Below are 22161 nucleotides of genomic sequence, written 5' to 3'. Positions count from 1 at the left end.
ATATATATATATATATATTGATATATTGATATATATATATATATATATATATATATATATATATATATATATATATATAATGGGTACCCTTAGTAGAAATGTTCCTTACCTCATATAAAATTGAGGTATTCTTTTTTCCTTTTTTTTTATTATTATGCACCCATCAAATTTAAACACCAATTTTAAAGGTTCTGCATGATTTTGTGTAAGTTCATTCATTCATTCATTTTCTCCCGCTTATCCGTAATCCGGGTCGTGGGGGCAGCAGTCTAAGCAGGCCCCCGCCTTCGACTGCTGCCCAATCCTCACAGTACCGTCCCTTACGGTCCCTCCTGCAGGTGGTGAGCCCACGGGAAGTTTGTATAAGTTTTTTTTTTTACATAAATTCTTATTATAAAGAGCACATTTTGATTAAACTAACTCTATAGTCATGACCTTGAATAACCAAAGTACAAACCCGATTCCAAAAAAGTTGGTACACTGTACAAGTTGTGAAGAAAAACAGAATGCAATGATGTGGAAGTTTCAAATTTCAATATTTTATTTGGAATAAAACATAGATGACTTATCAAATGTTTAAACTGAGAAAATCATCACTTTAAGGGTAAAATAAGTTGCTTTTTAAATTTCATGGCATCAACACATCTCAAAAAAGTTGGCACAAGGCCATGTTTACCACTGTGTGGCATCCCCTCTTCTTTTTATAACAGTCTGCAAACGTCTGGGGACTGAGGGGACAAGTTGCTCAAGTTTAGGAATAGGAATGTTGTCCCATTCTTGTCTAATACAGGCTTCTAGTTGCTCAACCGTCTTAGGTCTTCTTTGTTGCATCTTCCTCTTTATGATGCGCCAAATGTTTTCTATGGGTGAAAGATCTGGACTGCAAACTGGCCATTTTAGAACCTGGATCCTTCTTCTACGCAGCCCTGATGTTGTAATTGATGCAGTATGTGGTCCAGCATTGTCATGTTGGAAAAAGCAAGATCTTTCCTGAAAGAGATGACGTCATTTTGTTCTAGAACTTGGATATACCTTTCAGCATTGATGGTGCCTTTCCAGATGTGTAAGCTGTTCATGCCACACGCACTCATGCAACCCCATACCATCAGAGATGCAGGCTTCTGAACTAAACGCTAATAACAACTTGGTTTGTCCTTATCCTATTTGGTCTGGATGACATGGCGTCCCAGTTTTCCAAAAAGAACTTTCAATTTTGATTCATCTGACCACAGAACAGTTTTCCACTTTGCCACAGTCTATTTTAAATGAGCCTTGGCCCAGAGAAACCACCTGCGCTCGGATCATGTTTAAATATGGCTTCTTTTTTGACTATAGAGTTTTAGCCGGCCACGGCGAATGGCACGGTGGATTGTGTTTACCAACAATGTTTTCTGGAAGTATTCCTGGGCCCATGTTGTAAAATCCATTACAGTAACATTCCTGTATGTGATGCAGTGCCGTCTAAGGGCCCGAAGATCACAGGCATCCAGTATGGTTTTCAGTATGATATTATGCACTGTAGATAATGATAACTGTAAACTCTTTTTCTCTGAGAAACTCCATTCTGATATTGCTCCACTATTTTTCGCCGCAGCATTGGGGGAATTGGTGATCCTCTGCCTATTTTGACTTCTGAGAGACACTGCCACCCTGAGAGGCTCTTTTTATACCCAATCATGTTGTCAATTGACCAAATAAATTGCAAATTGGTCCTCCAGCTGTTCCTTATATGTACATTTATCTTTTCCGCCCTCTTATTGTTACTTGTCCCAACTTTTTTGGAATGTGTAACTCTCATGAAATCCAAAATGAGCCAATATTTGACATGACATTTCAAAATGTCTCACTTTCAACATTTGATATGTTATCAATATTCTCTTTTGAATAAAATATAAGTTTATGAAATTTATAAATTTTTTTATAAAACTTTTTTATTCACAATTTGTACAGTGTCCCAACTTTTTTGGAATCGGGTTTCTAGAATGTCAAAGAATTTTGTGTTTTAGGTTTCATATAAATATATGTAATTAATTCATTATTTGGATAATTATTTAGCTGAATTTAATGGTCATTAATCATATTACTGTACTAAAGATTAAAGGGACTATCTGGCTTGTTATCAGTGCTCACTTCACCCTGCATCTGCATTAAACAATATTGTTACTCTGTATATATTGTCTGGTTTACTATTCTGTTACATTATGTCTGTATTTCTCCTGCACTGGAAGCTCCTGACACAAAGTCAAATTCTGTGTGTGTTTTAGCATACTTGGTATTAAAGCTGTTTCTGATTCTGATCTCTTATTGTATGGGGATACATCAGTGGCTATGGAATAAACAGCGTTCACATCTGGAAAGGCACCATCAATTCTTAAAGGTATATATATAGTTCTCAAGCAGCATATGCTTTCATCCATAGAAAAGACCTTGCATATTTGACCAGGACAGTGCTAAACTGCATACTGCATCTGACTGGTGAACTTGGTGCAAGTGTTGCTATCTGGTGATCAGGTGAGATGTAAATAGAGCAAATTCTGAGATCTTATTTTTTTTAAACAAGGTATTATTTTGTTATCTCTTTGATTTGTTCTAATTAAGCCTTTTAGTATTACAAGCAGTTTACTCCTACTAATCACCTTCACCCGTCTTCAATCTACTCTCCCCTTTATAAAGAGCCCAGTTCCACTCGCTCACCGTCCGATCTACGGTTCACACTGGCGATTATCCCTGGACTCTACCTGTATTACGGACTCTACCCACATTACAGACTCTACGTGCATTACGGATTATACCGACTCTCCAGTTTGTGCTTTTCTTCAAGCCCCTCTGCCTTGTTTATTCAAACTAATAAAGTGTCTAACCATACTCTGGTTTCCAACTCAGTCTACGCATGACAGATGAACCCAACCAAAACCTGATGAATGCGTTCAAGTTTTGCTGAAGAACAGCATCAGCTGTCAAAAAGCAGGATAGTAAACCCCAGCATCCAAAATCTCTGTAGGAGATACAACAGAAGAGGAGAATAAGGAAGAAGAGGGCATGCACAAAAGTAAGAAGAAAGCTGTGTTCAATGCTGAGTAACAGTTTTTTTTCCACCCAATTTTCTATACTGCATCTGTTACAACAGAATGGCTTTGAAGTAGGAGAGTCTGGGTGCTGAACTGTCCTGCCTGTTCTCCAGACATTTCACCAATTGAAAATATTTCAAATTATGAAATAAAAAAATACAACAAAGAAGACTCAGGACTGTTGAGCAGCCAGAATCATGTACCAGACACATTGAGAATGTATGAAAAGAAAAGGGGATGCTACACAGTGGTAAACATTGCCCTGTCCCAGCATGTTGTGTCTATCACATTCAAAATTAACACATATTTTCCCCAGTTTAAACATTTGTGTGTTTTCTATGCTGTATCAGCAATTAATTGTATTCGGGATTAACAAATAATTGCATTCTGTTCTCTATGACATTTTACACAGTATTGCAAATTTTTGGGAATTGGGGTTGAGCGCCTCTCTTTAAAAACACATTTGCTTCACTGTAAGCTTCTTAAATTCTTCTTTTTTTTTAATTCACTGGATTACAACAGAATCGTACTTCAAAATAAAATGTAAACATCTCAAAAGTCCTACCGATTAATACTGCTCCAATATATAAAATTTGCTGCTGCACTAATAAACTCTAATACACTGCTACTTGTCATTTATGATTCTGCAACACTGATGGATTCACTCCATTTAACCTCTGCGGTTAAGGCAGACCTTCGTCTTTAAAATATGAAAAAATGATTTATTCATATTCTCTGATTTATTTTTTGTTCGTATTGCAGGTGGACATTATAGTAACATTTCCATTATTGTTTATTTTGGTTAATTAATTTTTATTTTTAGTTTCGTTAACGCCCTAGTTTTCATTAACAATAATAACCTTGCTCCAATGCACATACAAGAAATGACACAGGGGACAAGAAATATTTTAAAAGACGATAATAATAAAAGTTAAAGCATAATAAAAAGAGAAAGAAACAGAGGAGGTGTATGAGGATGAGGACTTGACAGAAGAAAAGTTATTGGGAAGACAGTTAAAACCCGATGACAAATGAGACAAAATATATGATAAAAGTGACACCAACACTAGCAGTGAAGAGAGTGATGATGACAGCAGTGATGATGGTGATGATGATGGTGATGAAATAGAGGAGGAGGATGAAGATGAGCAGAGTTGCTGGTAAGATGGATGAAAACAGAAACAACAAAATAGTGATGCTGGACAGAGATACAAGACAAAGACAAGAAGGATGTATATAATAAGTGATGAAAAGGTTGACACAGAACATTTATGGCTCATAAAAGCAATGACAGAGATGAATAACACACTGATGCAGACCTGTCAAGTGAAGGAAAAGAAATGGCTGATGGAGAAAAACATTAAGCACATTGACAGATTTGCACAGAAGTGGGGTAAACTGATGAGACAAACGTTGGAACAAATAAGACTAATGGACATAAAGAAATGGATATAGGATACAACAATCAAAAGACTGACATAAAGAACCACATATACACAAACTGGTCAAAAGATTTAAAAGAAATTTAGTTTTTGGTAAAATAAAAAAAAAATAAAAAAAAAAAAAAAGGTGGGAAATAACAAGCAGACTGAATCTGAACTGGAGAACAGAACAAGTCATTCAACTATCCAAATCCCAGACCTCAACCCGACATCAACATATGCATGGAAGGTTTTCAGTGATGAAGACTCTGGTGATGTCCATTATTCAGTTAAAATAGCAGTAATGTTTTTCATTTGGACAGACAGTAGCAAAAAGAAATGTTTTTTTTTTTTTTTTTTTAGTAATAAAAGATTTTAAAAGAGTATTATTGGTCTGAAGTTTGATTGGTACATTTTTATATAAATTGAAAAGTACTTATCTGTAACCACTGCAGAACTTGACAGTTAACCTGGCGGGTGAGGGTGAATTAAATTTTCATTTAAATTTTATTTTGTATTATATGCAATTTAAATTTAGAATTGAATTTTAAACGACATTGTCGCAATAATCATTCATTCATTCATTCATTCATTTTCTCCCGCTTATCCGTAATTCGGGTCGCGGGGGCAGCAGTCTAAGCAGGCCCCCGCCTTCGACTGCTGCCCAATCCTCACAGCACCGTCCCTTACGGTCCCTCCTGCAGGTGGTGAGCCCACGGGAAGGCGGCCCCACGTCACTCCGACGTCACGGACCTTGATATTTCCCTCGTAAGGGAAAATATAATAATAATAATAATACCCTCGTGTGTAGGTTATTGGTTTGTTTCACAGACTCTGACTTACCATCTGCTAATTTGACAAACCCAATTAAACCTGACTTGATCTGGCTTTTGAAATGGAAAGTTCTGGCAAATTTTTTTTATGTTTAAGGTATTTAAGGTGGTATGTTTGATATTAGTTACCATTTTATAAAAAATATTTTCGGTTAAAATTGTATGCTAGTTTTTAGTTAAAATATTATGTCGTCTGGGATTTTAGCCAATAAGGCAACGTTGTAAAGTTAATCAGGATAAAAATCTCTATTAAAAGAGTGACCTAGCCAAGAATGCAGCAAAGGACATAACAGCAATGATTAAACAAACATGAAAATACAAAAAAAGAAACATACACAGTAACGTCAATTATCACAGAATTTAATTTCAATATGGCTATACTAAAAGTTATTTAGTCCCATAAATCTGACCAGCGAAGGGAGCACAGTGAGTTTAAGTCTACCTGTAAGATGTCCCTTGTTGTAAACGCATTGCATTTTAAACCCAGCTCAAACCCAATGAGCAAAACTACATAAAAAGAAAGAAATAAGTAAAAACAGCACAAATCATGGAAAAAATTATATAAAGTCAAATGAACAAATATTTCTTTATTAAACGGTTATGTTTAATGTTTATCATATCAGATTCATAGTGATATGCCTGATCTTCAACTGTTATATCATAATAAGTTAATAATAATAATAATTATAATTATAATTATAATAATAATAACTCAAGGATCTAGGCTTGGAAGGGTTATTGTTTAATCATGGCATTATTGGGTAGGCCAGCAACATCATTTCTTAAAATGTTTGGAGTTAATGGCTAAGAATGCGATTTTTTTTAAGGTTTAGTTTAAGGTCGGGCAAAGGTTGGGGGTTTGGATCAAGTTCAAGGGGTTAAGGTTAGGATTTAAAGATTGCGATTAATGGTTAATCATACACAGATTTATGTCAACAAAGTTTTGCTGTTGATATCGGAAGTACTAGGACCATAACTAGTGCCAACAGTGATAAGTGCTACCAACAAAAAGATTAAATGTGGTTGCTGTGTTAAAAAAACCAAAAAAAACAACAACAACAGACAGTACTGAGACTTGTTTTGACCCTGTGTCCTACTCCCAGTCATAAGTGATATTATGAATCAAGGAGAAAGAAAATAGAAGGAAGAAAAGATGAGAAAGAGGAAATAAGAAAAGGTAGGTGGTGTGATGAGAGAGGGAGTCTCTACTGCAATTAAATTCTGGGAGGAGGTGCAAGAGGGAAAGAGGGCATGAATTATGAAATTTGCTGTCTAAATTGTGAATTCATGGTTGACTGGACCCTGAGATCCATTTCCTGGTACAGTGGAAGTGCATAAAATTGTAAGTGCTATTTTAAAATTCCCATGAAATTTAGATGTCAGGGAGAAAAGCCTTTTAAATAAATAAAAAGGATTTTGATTAGTATTGTGGATAAAGTTACCCTTGGAACTAGAATGAGCATTAGTGTTAGGTTAGCTGAGGGTTTGTATTAGGATTAGCCCTGGATAGGGTTACGGCTATTGTTAGGGTTAGCATAAGGTTTATGGTGCGATAGTTTTGGCTTGCATTTGGGATTAACCTTTGGGTTAAATTTAGTGTTACAATTTTTGTTAGGTTTAGTCATGGTGTTATGGTTATGGTTACTAGACTTAATAATATCCTACGGAGCAGACGTCACTGATATAGATATTTTACCTCAGAGTGATGACATCACAGACCATTATCTCATACTGTACACACTACCGGTAGAGCAGATTAACCGTGTTTCACCACGGTATCGACTTGGTAGGACTATTATTCCAACCACTAAGGACAGATTCATAAATAACCTGCCTGATTTATCTCAGTTTCACATTAAACCCATAACTGCTGATCATATTGATGAGATGGCGAACAACATAGACCTTATCCTCACTAGCACTTTAGACACTGTTGCCCCCATCCGGTTAAAAAAGGTTCGAGAACAAGCACCTGCACCTTGGTATAATAGTCATACGCATGCCCTAAAGAGAACAGCACGTAATCTGGAGAGAAAATGGAGGAAAACTAAATTGGAGGTATTTAGAATTGCGTATAAAGACAGTATGCTCAGCTACAGACAGGCGCTAAAAGCTGCTAGAGCTAAACACCTGAGCAAACTCATAGAAAATAACAAAAACAACCCCAGGTTCCTTTTCAGTACAGTCGCTAAATTAACAACAAATCAGGGATCTGAAAAATGTGTTCCATCACAGTTTAGTAGTGAAGACTTTATGAATTTCTTCACTGAAAAAATAGATAACATTAGAAAAACAATTGTGGCAGTTCAACCTCTGACAGCATCTCCCGACACCATCGTACTTACAACCCCACAACTACACTGTTTTACATGTATAGGACAGGAAGAGCTGTATGATGCTATTATGAAAGCTAAATCAACAACATGTCAGTTAGATCCAATTCCCACTAAACTACTGAAGGAAGTGTTATATACAGCTGGTGAGCCTCTTCTCAATATTATTAACTCCTCACTATCGTTAGGTCACGTCCCTAAATCCCTCAAGTTAGCAGTTATTAAGCCCCTCATTAAAAAACCTAATCTGGATCCAAACACGCTATCGAATTACAGACCAATTTCAAATCTCCCATTTATGTCTAAGATCTTAGAAAAGATTGTCGCTGCCCAGTTATGTAACCACTTGCAGGAGAACAATATCTTTGAAGAGTTTCAGTCAGGTTTTAGGCCCCATCATAGCACAGAAACTGCTCTAGTTAAAATCACTAACGACCTGTTTTTAGCTTCAGACCAAGGCTACATCTCCCTATTAGTTTTACTAGATCTTAGTGCTGCGTTCGACACTATAGATCATGATCTTCTCCTCGATCGCTTACAGAATTACATTGGTATTCAGGGACAGGCATTAAGCTGGTTTAAATCCTACCTGTCCAATCGTTACCATTTCGTAGATTTAAATGGAGAGCTATCCAGGATAATGCTAGTAAATTATGGCGTGCCACAAGGGTCAGTTCTAGGACCCCTGCTTTTTACAATATACATGCTTCCATTAGGAAATATTATTAGAAGGCATGGAATTAGCTTCCATTGTTATGCTGCTGATACCCAGCTATATATTTCATCCAAACCAGGCGATACAGCTCAATTAGCTCGCATAACTGAGTGTGTTGAAGAAATAAGAGATTGGATGACCCATAACTTTCTGCTATTAAATTCTGATAAAACGGAGATTTTGCTCATTGGCCCAAAAAATAGTACACAGAAGCTCCAGCATCTCAGCCTGCATTTAGACGGTTGTTCTGTAACTACTAGTTCAACAGTAAAAGACCTGGGAGTTATTTTAGACAGCAACTTATCTTTCAAAAATCACATCAATCAAGTTACAAAAACAGCCTTCTTTCACCTTAGAAATATTTCTAAGCTAAGAAATATGTTATCTATATCTGATGCAGAGAAGCTCGTCCATGCGTTTATGACCTCTAGAATAGACTACTGCAATGCATTACTAAGTGGATGTCCTGCATCATTAATAAACAAGCTTCAGTTAGTTCAGAATGCGGCAGCAAGAGTTCTTACTAGGTCAAGAAAATACGATCATATAACCCCAATCTTATCGTCCCTACATTGGCTTCCTATTAAGTTTCGAATAGACTACAAACTACTGCTACTCACTTATAAAGCACTAAATGGTTTGGCTCCCATGTATCTATCCAGTCTTTTAACACGCTACAATCCGTCACGCTCCCTGAGATCTCAAAACTCTGGGCTTCTAGTAGTTCCTAGAAAAGTCCACTAAAGGTGGTAGAGCATTTTCACATTTAGCTCCTAAACTCTGGAATAGTCTTCCTGACAGTGTTCGGGGTTCAGATACACTCTCCCAGTTTAAGTGTAGATTAAAAATATATCTTTTTAGCAAAGCCTACACATAACACACATCACACACATCACATCACAACCTTGTGCTCCAGAATATATGATCACATGCACATTATCAACTTGTGCTGTTAATATCATGAACAGCAGCTACGCTAATTCCTCTCCACTGCTTCTCTTTCTCTCCCCATCCCGAGGCATCCTGAGGTTTGGCCAGCTCCAGTCCCGTCCCACCTCGTGAAGATTATGGACCTATGGATGATCATGGAGAAGTAGATGCCGAGTGTTTAAAGGCCCTGGCATGGAGAAGCTGATGCTGGATCTATGATGATCACAAATTGTTCTGTATTGTTGAAAGATTTATGACCAAACTCTTGATGTCACCCATATGAGGATGGGTTCCCCTTTGAGTCTGGTTCCTCTCAAGGTTTCTTCCTCATATCATCTAAGGGAGTTTTTCCTTGCCACTGGCTTGCTCATCAGGGACAAACGCACACCATTCACCTTCACTGTTGTTTTCTGTAAAGCTGCTTTGAGACAATGTCTGTTGTGAAAAGCGCTATACAAATAAACTTGACTTGACTTGACTTGACTTATGGCTAGTGTTAGGTTTAGCTATAGAGTTTTCATTAGGGTTAGCCCTGGATCAAGAGTTAATGTAAGACTTAACTCCAGAGTTTAGGGTTAGCACTAGGGTTATGTCAGCATTAGGGTTAGGATTAGCATTGATGCTTGCATTAGGGTTAGTCCTGGCATTAGGGCTAGTGTTAGCCGTTGAGTTAGGTTTAGTCTTATGTTTATTTTTAGCATTAGGGTTATGGTTAGCCTTAGGGTTAGCTATGAGGTAACGGTTAGCATTAGGGTTATGTTTAGCATTAGAGTTATGGTCAACATTAGTGTTATGATAAGCATTAGTTAGCCCTGGGGTAAGGTTAACCCGTCTTATGGTTAGCCTTATGGTTATGATTAGCACTAGGGTTATATTTAGCATTAGGGTTAGCTATGAGGTAAAGGTTAGCCTTAGGGTTAGGGTTTGCATCAGGGTCAGCCCTGAGGCTAGGGATAGCACTAGTATTATGGTTAGCATTTGGGTTTAAATTAGGGTTAGGGTTAGCATTAGGGTTAGGGATGGCATTAGGGTCAGCCCTGGGGTTAGGGATAGGGTTAGCCCAACCCAACTTCCAAATAGAAATTTGGGATGGTATCCTTAACTTCTAGTTTAGTGATACCAAAACACAATGTTAGCAACAAACAAAGTAGCATTTTTCGCCTTTAAATGAGCTAGGCTACATATCCAAGTATTTGTCTTAGATCAGGTCATGATTATGATTCAATATGGTTAGGGTTTACACCACTAATCCTAATCCTAACTATATATAAACCTAATAGTTCAATCACCATACAGAAATATTGGCTTTTTCAATCTATAACAGGGACTGCACAGATTGCTGGTTTGCTAGGCTGACCTTCCATGGGTTTTCCATCTCCAGAGTGGAGGAAGGAAATCACGCTCTTTGGCGCTCCGACAACATTTTATTTATTTATTTATTTATTTATTTATTTATATATATTTTTTTAAACAGCACTGTTTAATCTTACTGCCAGGCAACTAAGTAAATTTTGTTACCTTAGTTTTTATGTGTAAGATGATATAGTTTACTACATAATATCTGCATTTACTGTAGTAAAACCATCAATAAAATATCAAGAATTTTATTGCCCTACCATTTTGTCACTGCATCAACATCACACATGATCGTGATGCATTCTTAGTCCAAAGTGGGTTTCCAAAAATCCAGAGAACAAAGAATAATTCCATTCAATTTAAGCACACCAAAAATGTTCAGAATGTTTGGATGAATGCTTTTAATTATTCATATGCAAAAATATTGGATCTTTTTTCATGACCAACAATATGAAAAATCTTTCTGGACCCAATTATGTAAAAGTACAGAGACCTTTTTTTCTTTTTAAACAATGTGACCATCACATTTTACAATACATATTCACCACTGATTTCTCAAGTAAGTAGCACTGCAGTCCATGGCAATACCTTAATGAGTAGGTTAATTTGTCTAATCTACATAATCAATTGTAATAATTGAAATAGTAATTATTCTTAGGTATACCAGGAACATTCCTGTAATTGATTAAAGCTGGACCTGGGTCAGTCATATCACAGCGTCTCTGAATGCAATGCCTTAAATGTATTGTATTGTCCTTTACTAGTCATAGTTTCTTGTCAATCATCTGTCACTGTGCTTATGCATTTACAATAGTGTCACTGCTATAAGTTCTACTATTTACGTAAAAAACCTGAGGTATCCCAAACCAAGTGACTCTATTCAACTGCCCAAAGACATGTGACAGCATATTGACCTTTGGCCATCCTTCTCGATGTATACTAACGAGCAATGAGATGCTGCAACACAACATGAATATTCTCGCAGCAACTAAAAGGAAATAACATATCACAATCCTATAAGCCCACACTGAACACGAAAGTCAAAGTTTGAGTGGCTGACTGCCGTCTGGTCATAGGATATCCGACCCAGCTACTGTCCAGGCACGTAAGGCCAGCTAATGGAGCTGCCAGAGAGTTGCATGTCTCGAATGAGTGTCTCGATGGGCGTCTTGCCCACCAGTCGCATGAAGAAGAGCTGAGATATGAGGTTTGCTGGAACAGCTCTCAGGGAGGGCAGGCGGAGAAGGAGGCGACCAAAGCGCTGCGGTTGAGTCGGATACTGCATGCGTTCGTATTCAGTCAGAGCCACCTGAGCCTTCTCCTGCAGACTCTCCACGTGCGCTGGGTCTGTCAGTCCACATGCATCTGTTGGAGACATAAGGAAAGTTTCAATGTAAAATTTTCTGATAGAATAATGTCTTGATAAAGGGTCAAGTATATCCAAGCATCATTAAATACAGTTTGGTAAGTGCTGCTTCATCCTAAGTAAAATAAAATATCAGGGCTAGTTAATGACAAGCAAAATAATAAAAATAGGCATTAATGATGTATAATTACAAACAAGCATACTCCATTCTTCGCAAGATATTGCAGGCTAAATAAGCGGCTATTTCGGAAGTGATAAAATAGGAAGGTCTCACTGTTGCTGAGATTTTTCCACATAGTAAATCCTTAAATTTTTTAACCCAGAAATGCCTGTTCCTAACATTTATAGTTAATTTAACAGAGAAATTGCAGCGCTTACCTGGTGAAAAGAGAGCTATGGCTTTGAGGCAGCTGTATTCAGCAGAGTCCACCTGTAGTCGTGTAAGTTTATCCACCTGGTCCTGGAAGACACGCACCTGGTCCATGAAGGAGACAACACGCTCAGCAGACATGGGGGAAGCGTGGAAGCCAGCAGCAGCCAGAAGGGGGGCCATGTGTAGAGGCAGAGCTGATTGTGCTGCATTAAGGATGAACAGTTCACTCCAGCTAAGGCGCAGCAGGGCCACTTGCTCCGAGACTGGTAAGTCAGGGAAGAAGGGAATGTTCCGAGCCCACTCGATGGTACTGAAGAGGAGTCGGGCAGCCAGCTCACATATACTGTCGATGCCCATGACGGAGCCGTGGCCACCAGGCAACTGTTGACCACACTGAGCTCCATAGCGGCTGCTAGGGTAGGGTTCAGCTCTCAGGAGCTGTGAGATAAGCTCGGGTGCTGGCTGACCATTGAAAAATTCACCAGCCATTCCTGGGCCTCCTGGCCCACCTCCTCCAGCCGAGACCATTGAGGTTGGGCTGATACCTGAGTGTGATGGAGGAATGCGTCCACGCTGGACTGCTACAAAGAAAAAAAAAGTGAATATTTTTCTTAATGCCATCATGCAGTCTAGCATGCAAATATCATGTAAGGATATACTTCCACTATTAATATACGTATTTTATTTGTTTCAGTAGTGCAAAACATGCTGTGAAAAGAAAAAGAATCTGGTGATATGTTCAAACAAACTGGGCAGGATGTTAATAATCTGGACAGGATGTAGCTGATAGAACATATCAGAAACCTTCCCTGCATTCCAATACAGCTTTTAGCATCCCTGTGTTACATCCTTATTACGACTAACAGAATGTCACACAAGGAACAGGGATTTGCCCTTGCTTTTGGCAGCAATAACAATTTGACTAAAATGATTTGCTTAGAAATATCTATGTTCATTGTTTGTTTAAATCTAAATCATATCAACTTGCTAGATTTTTCACCAAACCAAGGTAACCAAATAAAGTAGTGTTACAGCAACATAATTAGGGGAAGGAAGATCTCCAAAAACGAATTGATCTCTATTGTGAGTGTTTTACTTTGTTTGTTTATCTATCTTATAATTTTCCATTTAGTAGCTACTATTAATTATTTAGTAACTTCAACATTATACAAAGCAATTTTTTTTGCAGATTCCACGTTCAAATGTGGGCAAATTCCTCTTTTAAAGGAATTTGAGCCCTTCATACACAGAAGATCGCATAAATGTCTGCCTTCATACTTGTACATAAGGTGAGCATGATCAGTAGAGGGCAGTGTTGCATGAACCAGACATAACCAAAAACAAATGCTAATTCACTGTAGGTAAAAAAAAAAAAAAAAAAAGAGATTTTCTTCTGTGTAAATGCCTTAATTGTTATGTAAATGTTTATTTTCCTAGTTCTATGCAAAGAAGGCATGACATTGTCAAATAACAAGTCTTAAACAATTCCTTGAATCTGTCCAACTAGATCCTAGTTTCCTACCAGCACATAGTTTCCCATTAGTTAGTGTTACTGTTTGACACAAAAATGGAAGGGGCATGGTTCCAAGGTTTCTGTTATTATCCTGCAATTTATCATGTATAAACTTTCATTAAATTTGTATAGAGACATTGTGAGATGAAAACCTTGACAGCAACATATCTAGTCTTTCTTGTTACTCATTTGTATGCCTGATATAAACTTTTAAATCTCTAACAGAAGAAAAACTATTTCAGACATTTGACATTGCTGTGACCTTGGCCTTTTTTTCATCAATTCCAAATTCAAATCATTTCACGTTGGTGATAATTATATATAATACGTTCAACCATTCGTTCTTGGGATATCACGCTAACAAGAATCTTAGACAAAAGCACAATTGGACTGACGGACCAAATAAATAAAAAAACACCTAATAACCGAGGTATAAATAATTAAAATAAACCTTGGGAGGAAGTTGCAAAGATCATTGTTGTCTTGGATGAGTCTAGGTAACTAGCACAGCTAGCTTAATTTCCTAATCTGTTAGCGGCACACAGAATCAGTCACTGCAGGCAAACTACAAGTGAATGTAATATAAAACTAACAGCCTAATCAGAGTTAAATAGATTTTAGGAAGTATTAATCATCAGATTTTGTTATTTTTGCCATTTTTAATATAGCGAATGGCAGAAAGGTCACAACGTCTCATCACGTTGTTTCCCATATGTGTAACTGGATCTCCCTGCCTCGAACAATAAGCATTCACCTGATGACACACAGCACCATAGATACACATGACACAATGTTAGTTTCTGGGATGACAGCGTCCATTAGAATCCATCAGCGTTCCACTGTGCACCATGCTTACCCATAAGCCCTAAGGGCTCTCCTGGTGCTGCATTATAGCATACAAACCACGCCTGAGTTCACTCCTGAGATATAAGCTATGCCATAAAAACAACATGTACTTGCCTATAAGGAAGGGGCAAGAGGAACCCTGAATGGAATGTATTACTTGTCTTATAATAAACCTTAATTTCTCCAGTAACTCTGTAAAAAGAACACTGTAACCTCCAGACAAAACAAAGGTGGTGGCAGTTCAACCATTTTTTTTGCATGCTTTTAGCAAGGCACTATTCTCATGTCATGTGGATTTATAGTTGGCAGTTCAGTGTTGAGCAGCACAGCTTGGAGAGCAAAACTGCCTCTGGCGGTGTGCCTGCCAAGGTCACATAGGGACATCAGCACTGCAGGCTTTGGGCATTTGGTTGAAAACCAGATTGAACTCGCTTTTGGATATTAATTACACTAGTTATTAAATAGCTTTGATTGCTCTATCACTATTATTTTTAACAGACTATCAAAAATGTACTGTGTCTATTAGAATAATACTAAGCATATGCATTTTCCTAGGCTGTGTTGTATTATTTTATTAAATGGATATGTCCTATTTGCACTTATACTACTTATATTACGCTTGGGCCTTTCGCTTTCACAGCAAATTCTTTTTTGGATTCTTTTTCATGGATTCACCACAGTTTAACATCTGCAAATATGTACAAGCACACAACAGTTACCTTCTTTTCTCATGCCCACACGAAAGCATTTCTTCAGACGGCAGTACTGACACTGGTTGCGATGATGCTGATCAATCTGACATTCTCGATTTGATCTGAAAAACACAACAAAGGCATGAGGGAACGTTTCCTGCATTTCAAAACCAATACCACGATTTCGACCACTCAAAATTTGAAATGTATGCGTTGTATTATACTGGTTCTCATTAGGTTTTAGTTCCTCCTTTATACTATTATAAATACTATATACTACTATACCCTATACTATTAAAGGTTTACAAAAATGGGAGATGACATTTTTCTTTTTTTAACCTGATAACACTAAGAATGTTTACATATCTTCCTAAAATCCGTTTTCTTTTGTCTTGCAATCATTACAAAGAGCTGTTGCTGCCTCTTAACAATGGATTCTATAGTAGTATCATCCGCCCCAGCATCAGTAAAGAGCTTTGCACAGTTGCTATGACGGCCAATAAATAAATGCAGTCTGAGCACACTGTAAGGAAGGCGTTTGAAGAATGAATATTTAACATTGGCTCTAATTCTTTAAACAGAAAGCCCAAGTAAATTGATGCCAGAGATGACTGGCCTTGGTGGTTGAATCCTTATTAAAAATATTTTGAAACTGGCCTTGGTAAATTATCAGCCCACGCAACCTAGACACAATTGAAAGAACGCAGTTCAGTTTGTACATTTTGGTGTGCTTTATTCTTTGGCTAAAAGAGAGAGAAAGAGAGAGAGAGAGAGAGAGAGAGAGAGAGAGAGAGAGAGAGAGAGAGAGAGAGAGAGAGAGAGAGAGAGAAAGAGAGAGAGAGAGAGAGAGACCATTAAAAAATGTATGACTTATTTGAAAGTTTTTTTAAAGTCAAATTGATCATGGCGGGTTCAAAGCAATAAAAACAATATGGTTTTAGCTTCAACAAATAAATATCTTGAGGAAATTGTTATGTCTTATGCTGTGTATTGATTTAAATCAAAGTAACATTGCAAAAAAATAAAGGAAATATCCACATACTTTCTGTAAAATACTGAAAGCAGATTCAACATCCGATCATTTCACCGCATGTAAAAACACAGAACAAAGAATTCTGGATAAAACTCCCTGCAGCTGCTCACGTCTTATACGTATTGTATTGTAAAAAAAAAAAAAAAAAACCTGTTAGTCCCCTAAAATTTTAATAGCAAATCAGGAGTTACAAACATTGTTCCTTGAAGCAGTTTTCATACAGCTAAATTTTACCTTGAAGGCCTTGTGAATAGTGTTGGTCCTCTGTGATTTAGTTGATCTGTTTTCTTAATAAGTAAAACTATTTAACACCTTACCTTAATTCAGTTTAATCATGTATTACCATATGAAAAGTACAGTTCACACCCAAACACCAGGTTATCTAGAGTTCATTGAAAGGTCAATAAAGTTTACATTAGTTCTTTTTTATTTAAATTTGTCACTGAGATTACATTTGTCATTTGTCATTTTTTTACATATTTTGCACAATTTAAATGAGTATGTTAAATTATTTTTATATGATTATATTATTTAGTATTATAGTGTGCGATATATAATCTGAGTTGATGCGCACATCTTAAAGTCTAATCTGGCTTTAAATTGCCCTGTGTGACATTTAATCACCAATCCCTAAGGATCTAATAGGTGACGTAATTGACATATGTCATGAGCAAGGCTCATTACCGTCCACGTGCTGGCAGAGAAGTCCTGGGTTATATTTCAGCCTGTCTGTGCACCATATTACTGCAAGTCTTCAAGATTCTCTTACCTGCACGTGTAGCTAAGGTTGCGGCGGATGCTCCTCTTGAAGAAGCTCTTGCAGCCCTCACAGGTAAAGACACCGTAATGCTTCCCACTGGACTTGTCGCCGCACACCACGCAGTCCACCACGCAGGCCTTGTCATCCTCTCCGCCCTCGGCATCGCTGTTCCCTGCCTGGGGAGAGCTCTCATCTTCCTCCCCCCGCAGGTAGCCCTTCTCCCCCAGGCCATTGGTGCTCCCATTAGGGTTGCCCCATCCCCCACCAACCATGGCCATCGCTGTGTGCACCACCAGGGCTTTTTTCTTTCTTTTTTTTTTTTTTTTTACAAAATCCTCTCCCAGCAGTGAGTATTCAGTGTGTGAGAGTTCACACTGCAGACATTAACCTCAAGCTTCTCAAGAGTGTGAAAGGGGGAAAAGTAAACAGTGATACGAGGTCCTCAAACGTTTACACAGCCTAAATCGGAGCCCCCGTTTTCAAAAATAGGCCTTTCAGAGAGTCGAGGGTTGATCGGCAAATGTTTTGCAGTCCAAGTGAATTTAAAACTTGATTTAACTCCAAAGTATTCCTCCAGGGCTCTCAAAGAACGTCTGCTTTACCGACTGGTTCAGACTTCAGACAAGAGTGAGTAACATACAGCCTGCCCCTTTTTACAGGAAACTATAAATTACACATAAACACACGCAGCTCAGCAACTCTGAAACTGGGGCAAAAGTAAAGCGCCGCTTAAGAAGAACCAAAATGCCTCATCTCAGCCAGCGAGTATTAACAACCTTGTGCTGCTTTAGCATGAGACCGTTGCCCTGCCCACAGGTCACTAACAAGTCAAACCTGTTCTTGTGTACTTCTAGCGAACTCCGTTCCCACTACTTTAACAGAACACGTTCGAACGAAAAAAAAAAAAATTTTGACCCGAAAAATGTCTTTGCTTGTCAATAGCTATAGAAATATCACAGCAACTAAAGTAAACATGTCCAGAACTGCTACAAGAATCCAGCTCCAATAAATCTTCACAGGGAAAGAGACAAAGCCTGCTAATGATAAACAGAGTTCTCTTTCAGCCCTCCCTATGAAGGATCAAAGTTCAAGGAAGTCCCTTCTATCGCTCTCTCATACAAACACACATGCGCACACACCCTTTCTGTCTTTTTGGGAAACCCAGGCTCAGATCTTCTCGTTTCCACGTACACTCTTGCGTCAGGTTCCAAGAAGACCATGGGATTCAGGCGTCGATTAAGAGGGCAAGGTCTCTGGAAAAAAGGAGGAATCTTTGGTCCGCATGTGTCCGGGTCTTGCCGATGTCCCACCCTTGCCTTGTTTTGTCAGCACTTGCCCATCCAGCAGTAACAGCTTCAGGGCTTCAGGGCTTCAGCTCTCCTGCGTTCCCGGAAGCTACTGTGAAACCGTTTCCGCTTCTCTTCTTTCTTCTTCCGTCTTTCCGTCCCTATGGTAAAAGCGAATAGAGGAAGTCAGCCTCTGTTTGGCCACAGATGAAGGACAGAGGAAAGATCAACCAGCCTCTGTGGTCAACAGACCCTGCTCTGTTTCTCTCTCTCTCTCTCTCTCTCTCTCTCTCTCTCTCTCTCTCTCTCTCTCTCTCTCTCTCTCTCTCACTTCCCCCACCCCTCTCTCTCTCTCTCTCTCTCTCTCTCTCTCCCTCTCTCTCTGAGTGCATGAGAGAGAGTGTGTGTGTGTGTGTGTGTGTGTCTGCTCAGGGATTTGACACTGCTATTCAAGCCCCATGGTTGCCATGGTGACGTCTGCCTTATATGGCCAGAGGAGTCAAAGAGCAGCGAGTGGGCTGCCGAGGGCTCGAACACAGCCAGAGAGGAATGCACTGCTGCTGCTGACCCCCGAACCTTCCTCCCCCTCTTTCTCTCTCTCTCTTTTACTCACACACACACACACACACACACACACACACACACACACACACACACACACACACATACACACACATATACACACACAGGCAGTTAGCCTCTGCCAAAGCTTAACAGACCTAATGGCTATTAAGCACACTGTATCTGGATCATATACTGCTGTATGAGCTATGTGCTTACACACACACACACACACACACACACACACACACACACACACACACACACACACACACACACACAAGAAGAAGCAGATAGCCCAAGCAGATAACACTGCAGCTTCAAGCACCCCTTACTCATGCTCATGTAAACACACACACACACACACACACACACACACACACACACACACACACACACACACACACACACACACACACAGACAATAAACCCTTCCCTCTGCCTAAGCACAACAGAGATAATGGCTATTTAGCACATTGTCTCTCGATCATATTCTGTTATATGAGCACACACACATTAGATAACACAATAAAAACCAACATGTATCGCATTCCACTTAATGAACTCCACTGTCACACACTCATTATGAAAGCTTCTGTGTTTCCTTTCTGATCACACAGATAAGACCTGAAACCCTGTCAGTGCAGTGTTTTCCATTTCCATTTTTATTATCGTTTTCTCTTTCATTGTCTCATTTCTCCTAATAATGTAAATCATGTGAGACACAGCTCCGTTCCTAATCACTTGGGAACTGGTTGCATTCCAAGGTACACTTCAAGGCAAGGCAGATTGCATCATACATGAGGTAAAATCGCTGTGGGTTACAAACAGCTAAGCTTCATTGTGTGGTGTAGAACTGAAGGATCTTGCCTGTGTGTGGTGTGTTTTGTGTGTAGGAAGGTTATCAGTGGACCTTCACTAGTGTTAATCTGAATTACAGCTCTTTGATTTAAGCGGGTGTGGAGGAGGGGGAAAGAAAAGCTCAGAGTGCTGGGTTTCTGATCTGTTTACCGAAATTCTAAGTGACCCACTTCTAATCCTAGTAAAACACCATGTGTTTCATGGCACAAAGAAGGGGGGGGGGGGTACTTTTTCGTACTTAAAAATTCATTAAATATATAGTGCATTGGTAAAAGGTTTTAATTGCAAAAAGTCTATATTGATACGATAGATAGATAGATAGATAGATAGATAGATAGATAGATAGATAGATAGATAGATAGATAGATAGATAGATAGATAGATAGATAGATAGATAGATAGATAGATAGATAGATAGATAGATAGATGAATGGATGGGTGCACTAAACCAATGACTCATAAGAAAAAAAACAAGTGTTTAAAAAAACAAAAAACGTATATTTTCATATTTATCAGATCATTTAAAAGCATGTTGCTTTGCTTTGTGCCTTTTATGGTTTCTACCCTCCTTTTTTATCTGTCTGTGTGTGTGTGTGTGTGTGTGTGTGTGTGTGTGTGTGTGTGTGTGTGTGTATATATATATATATACATACACATATATTTATAACTGTATATATGTATATAGTATAAGTGTGTTTGTGTGTTTGTGTGTGTTTCTTCTTGAGCTCCTGGTCTTTGAACTGCTGAACAGGAATGCAGCTGTGCTCTGCTGGAGTCTGGTAAGTTTGGATTTGCGCATTCTTGCACAGTGAGTAGACTATTACTGGTAAAGGATTTAACACACACACACACACACACACACACACACACACACACACACACCACACACACACACACACACACACACACACACACACAAATAACTGGTATTTAGTTGATCCCTTTGGAAACCACACCTCTTGTATCATTTTAAAACATTTTACTGAAACTTTCTATTGTTTGAATATGAATTGAATTGTATATAAATCAACAAAAACTGTTGTTTCTCTCCACATGTCAGTGTTTTTCTCTGGAGAGGAAGCTGCACACAGTAAAAGTTAACAGAGCGCAATACCAGTAACATCATTCCCGCTTCAGGTGTGGAAGAATGCACTCAGCGTGTTTAAACTTTAACCATGTGATGGGGGGGTTGTGCTACGAGCAATTTGCCGTCAGCAACCTGCGCCCATGCATCATGCGCCTGGTCCTTTGAAACACATGAAAGCCATTCTCTTGAGTCTGGGAGGCCTCTGACCTCAAAAGAATGGACGAGGAGCAGAAAATAAACAACATACTTGCAGCAGGGTGAAGCCAAACATCTGCTAGGAAGACGCCTGAACACGAGAGGGCAAGGCAATTAATATCACCTTTAACTTCCATGTGAAACTGTGGGGGAACTAGAGGGTATGTCATGCTTAAGTGATCGTTATTTCAATTAGCTGATATGACAAGTGCTTTAAAAGGACCAGTTTTAAAGCAGACATTTTGTATTGAAATTTATTTTTACACACACGGCTGCTGCTTAGATGTATAATACAAATATATAAAGGCACTATTGTAGGCAGTCATTCCAAATATAGATTTTTTTATTCTATTCAGCTCGGTACATTAAGGCTAACCCCAAATAAGTGGATAAGTACATCTAATATCTAAAGCCTTCATTTCCTGTAAGGCGGTAAAATAAATTTAGAGGCACTACATTATGTGCAGACTGTTGTGACGAAGCTGCGACACTCTGTGAGTCCTTTTACGGGTCAAGTAAGTTTTTTTAATGACCTCTAATGGGTTCAATGAAGACATCTCATTGGATAAATGGATTAGAAATCTGTTTCCAAAGCCCGACCCCTCCTGTCCTTTTCATTTAAAGCCTTCAGCCTGCTAAGCTGCTTCATGTACATAGCAAAGGTTTTGTGAGGTTACCTGCATTGAGGCTTGGGCTAATTGGGGACATAAATGAGGATTCATATTATCATGCTAGATTTTTAGACAGTTGCAGTTACAAAAAGTACTAACTGCCTCTGTGTGTGTGTGTGTGTGTGTGTGTGTGTGTGTGTGCGTGCGCATGTTCACATGCATTTTCAAGATGACAATGCGTGTTTGGTTGCTTGATTGAGGTCAAACCTCTTTTTATTTAAGTAACCGCATTTTCCTACTTGACGAGATTGTGAACAGTGC

The 22161-nt window shown here is 38.6% G+C and overlaps 1 protein-coding gene across 2 annotated transcripts; it reads right to left on the bottom strand.

The window, feature by feature from the left end:
* Positions 1-11042: 11042 nt before the first annotated feature.
* nr2f6b (nuclear receptor subfamily 2, group F, member 6b) lies at positions 11043-20264 on the bottom strand. Of its 2 annotated transcripts, none has more exons than XM_083558831.1 (4): positions 17249-20264; positions 15474-15568; positions 12401-12976; positions 11043-12021 (listed from the first exon to the last, which is right to left on the bottom strand). In XM_083558831.1, the coding sequence occupies exons 1-4, from the start codon at positions 17515-17517 to the stop codon at positions 11747-11749; spliced, it is 1215 nt and encodes a 404-aa protein (XP_083414957.1). In that variant the 5' UTR covers positions 17518-20264; the 3' UTR covers positions 11043-11746. The 2 variants fall into 2 exon arrangements, with proteins under 2 accessions (XP_083414957.1, XP_083414958.1); XM_083558832.1 differs by having other exon boundaries at positions 12401-12973.
* Between the last annotated feature and the right edge of the window lie 1897 nt (positions 20265-22161).

This window comes from Silurus aristotelis (assembly GCF_946808225.1).
Source record: "Silurus aristotelis genome assembly, chromosome: 13".
NCBI lineage: Eukaryota > Metazoa > Chordata > Actinopteri > Siluriformes > Siluridae > Silurus > Silurus aristotelis.
The sequence above is the reverse complement of the archived record's forward strand: the minus strand, read 5'-3'. Positions and strand labels throughout refer to the sequence as shown.

What these genes read in the sequence shown, in the direction of transcription:
- nr2f6b (XM_083558831.1), bottom strand. Translation starts at nt 17,517, where the DNA reads ATGGCCATGGTTGGTGGGGGATGGGGCAACCCTAATGGGAGCACCAAT. An exon ending in AACCTTAGCTACACGTGCAG is followed by an intron (nt 15,569 to 17,248) that starts GTAAGAGAATCT and finishes TGTGTTTTTCAG; the next exon opens with ATCAAATCGAGAATGTCAGA. An exon ending in CATAGCTCTCTTTTCACCAG is followed by an intron (nt 12,022 to 12,400) that starts GTAAGCGCTGCA and finishes TGTCTCCAACAG; the next exon opens with ATGCATGTGGACTGACAGAC.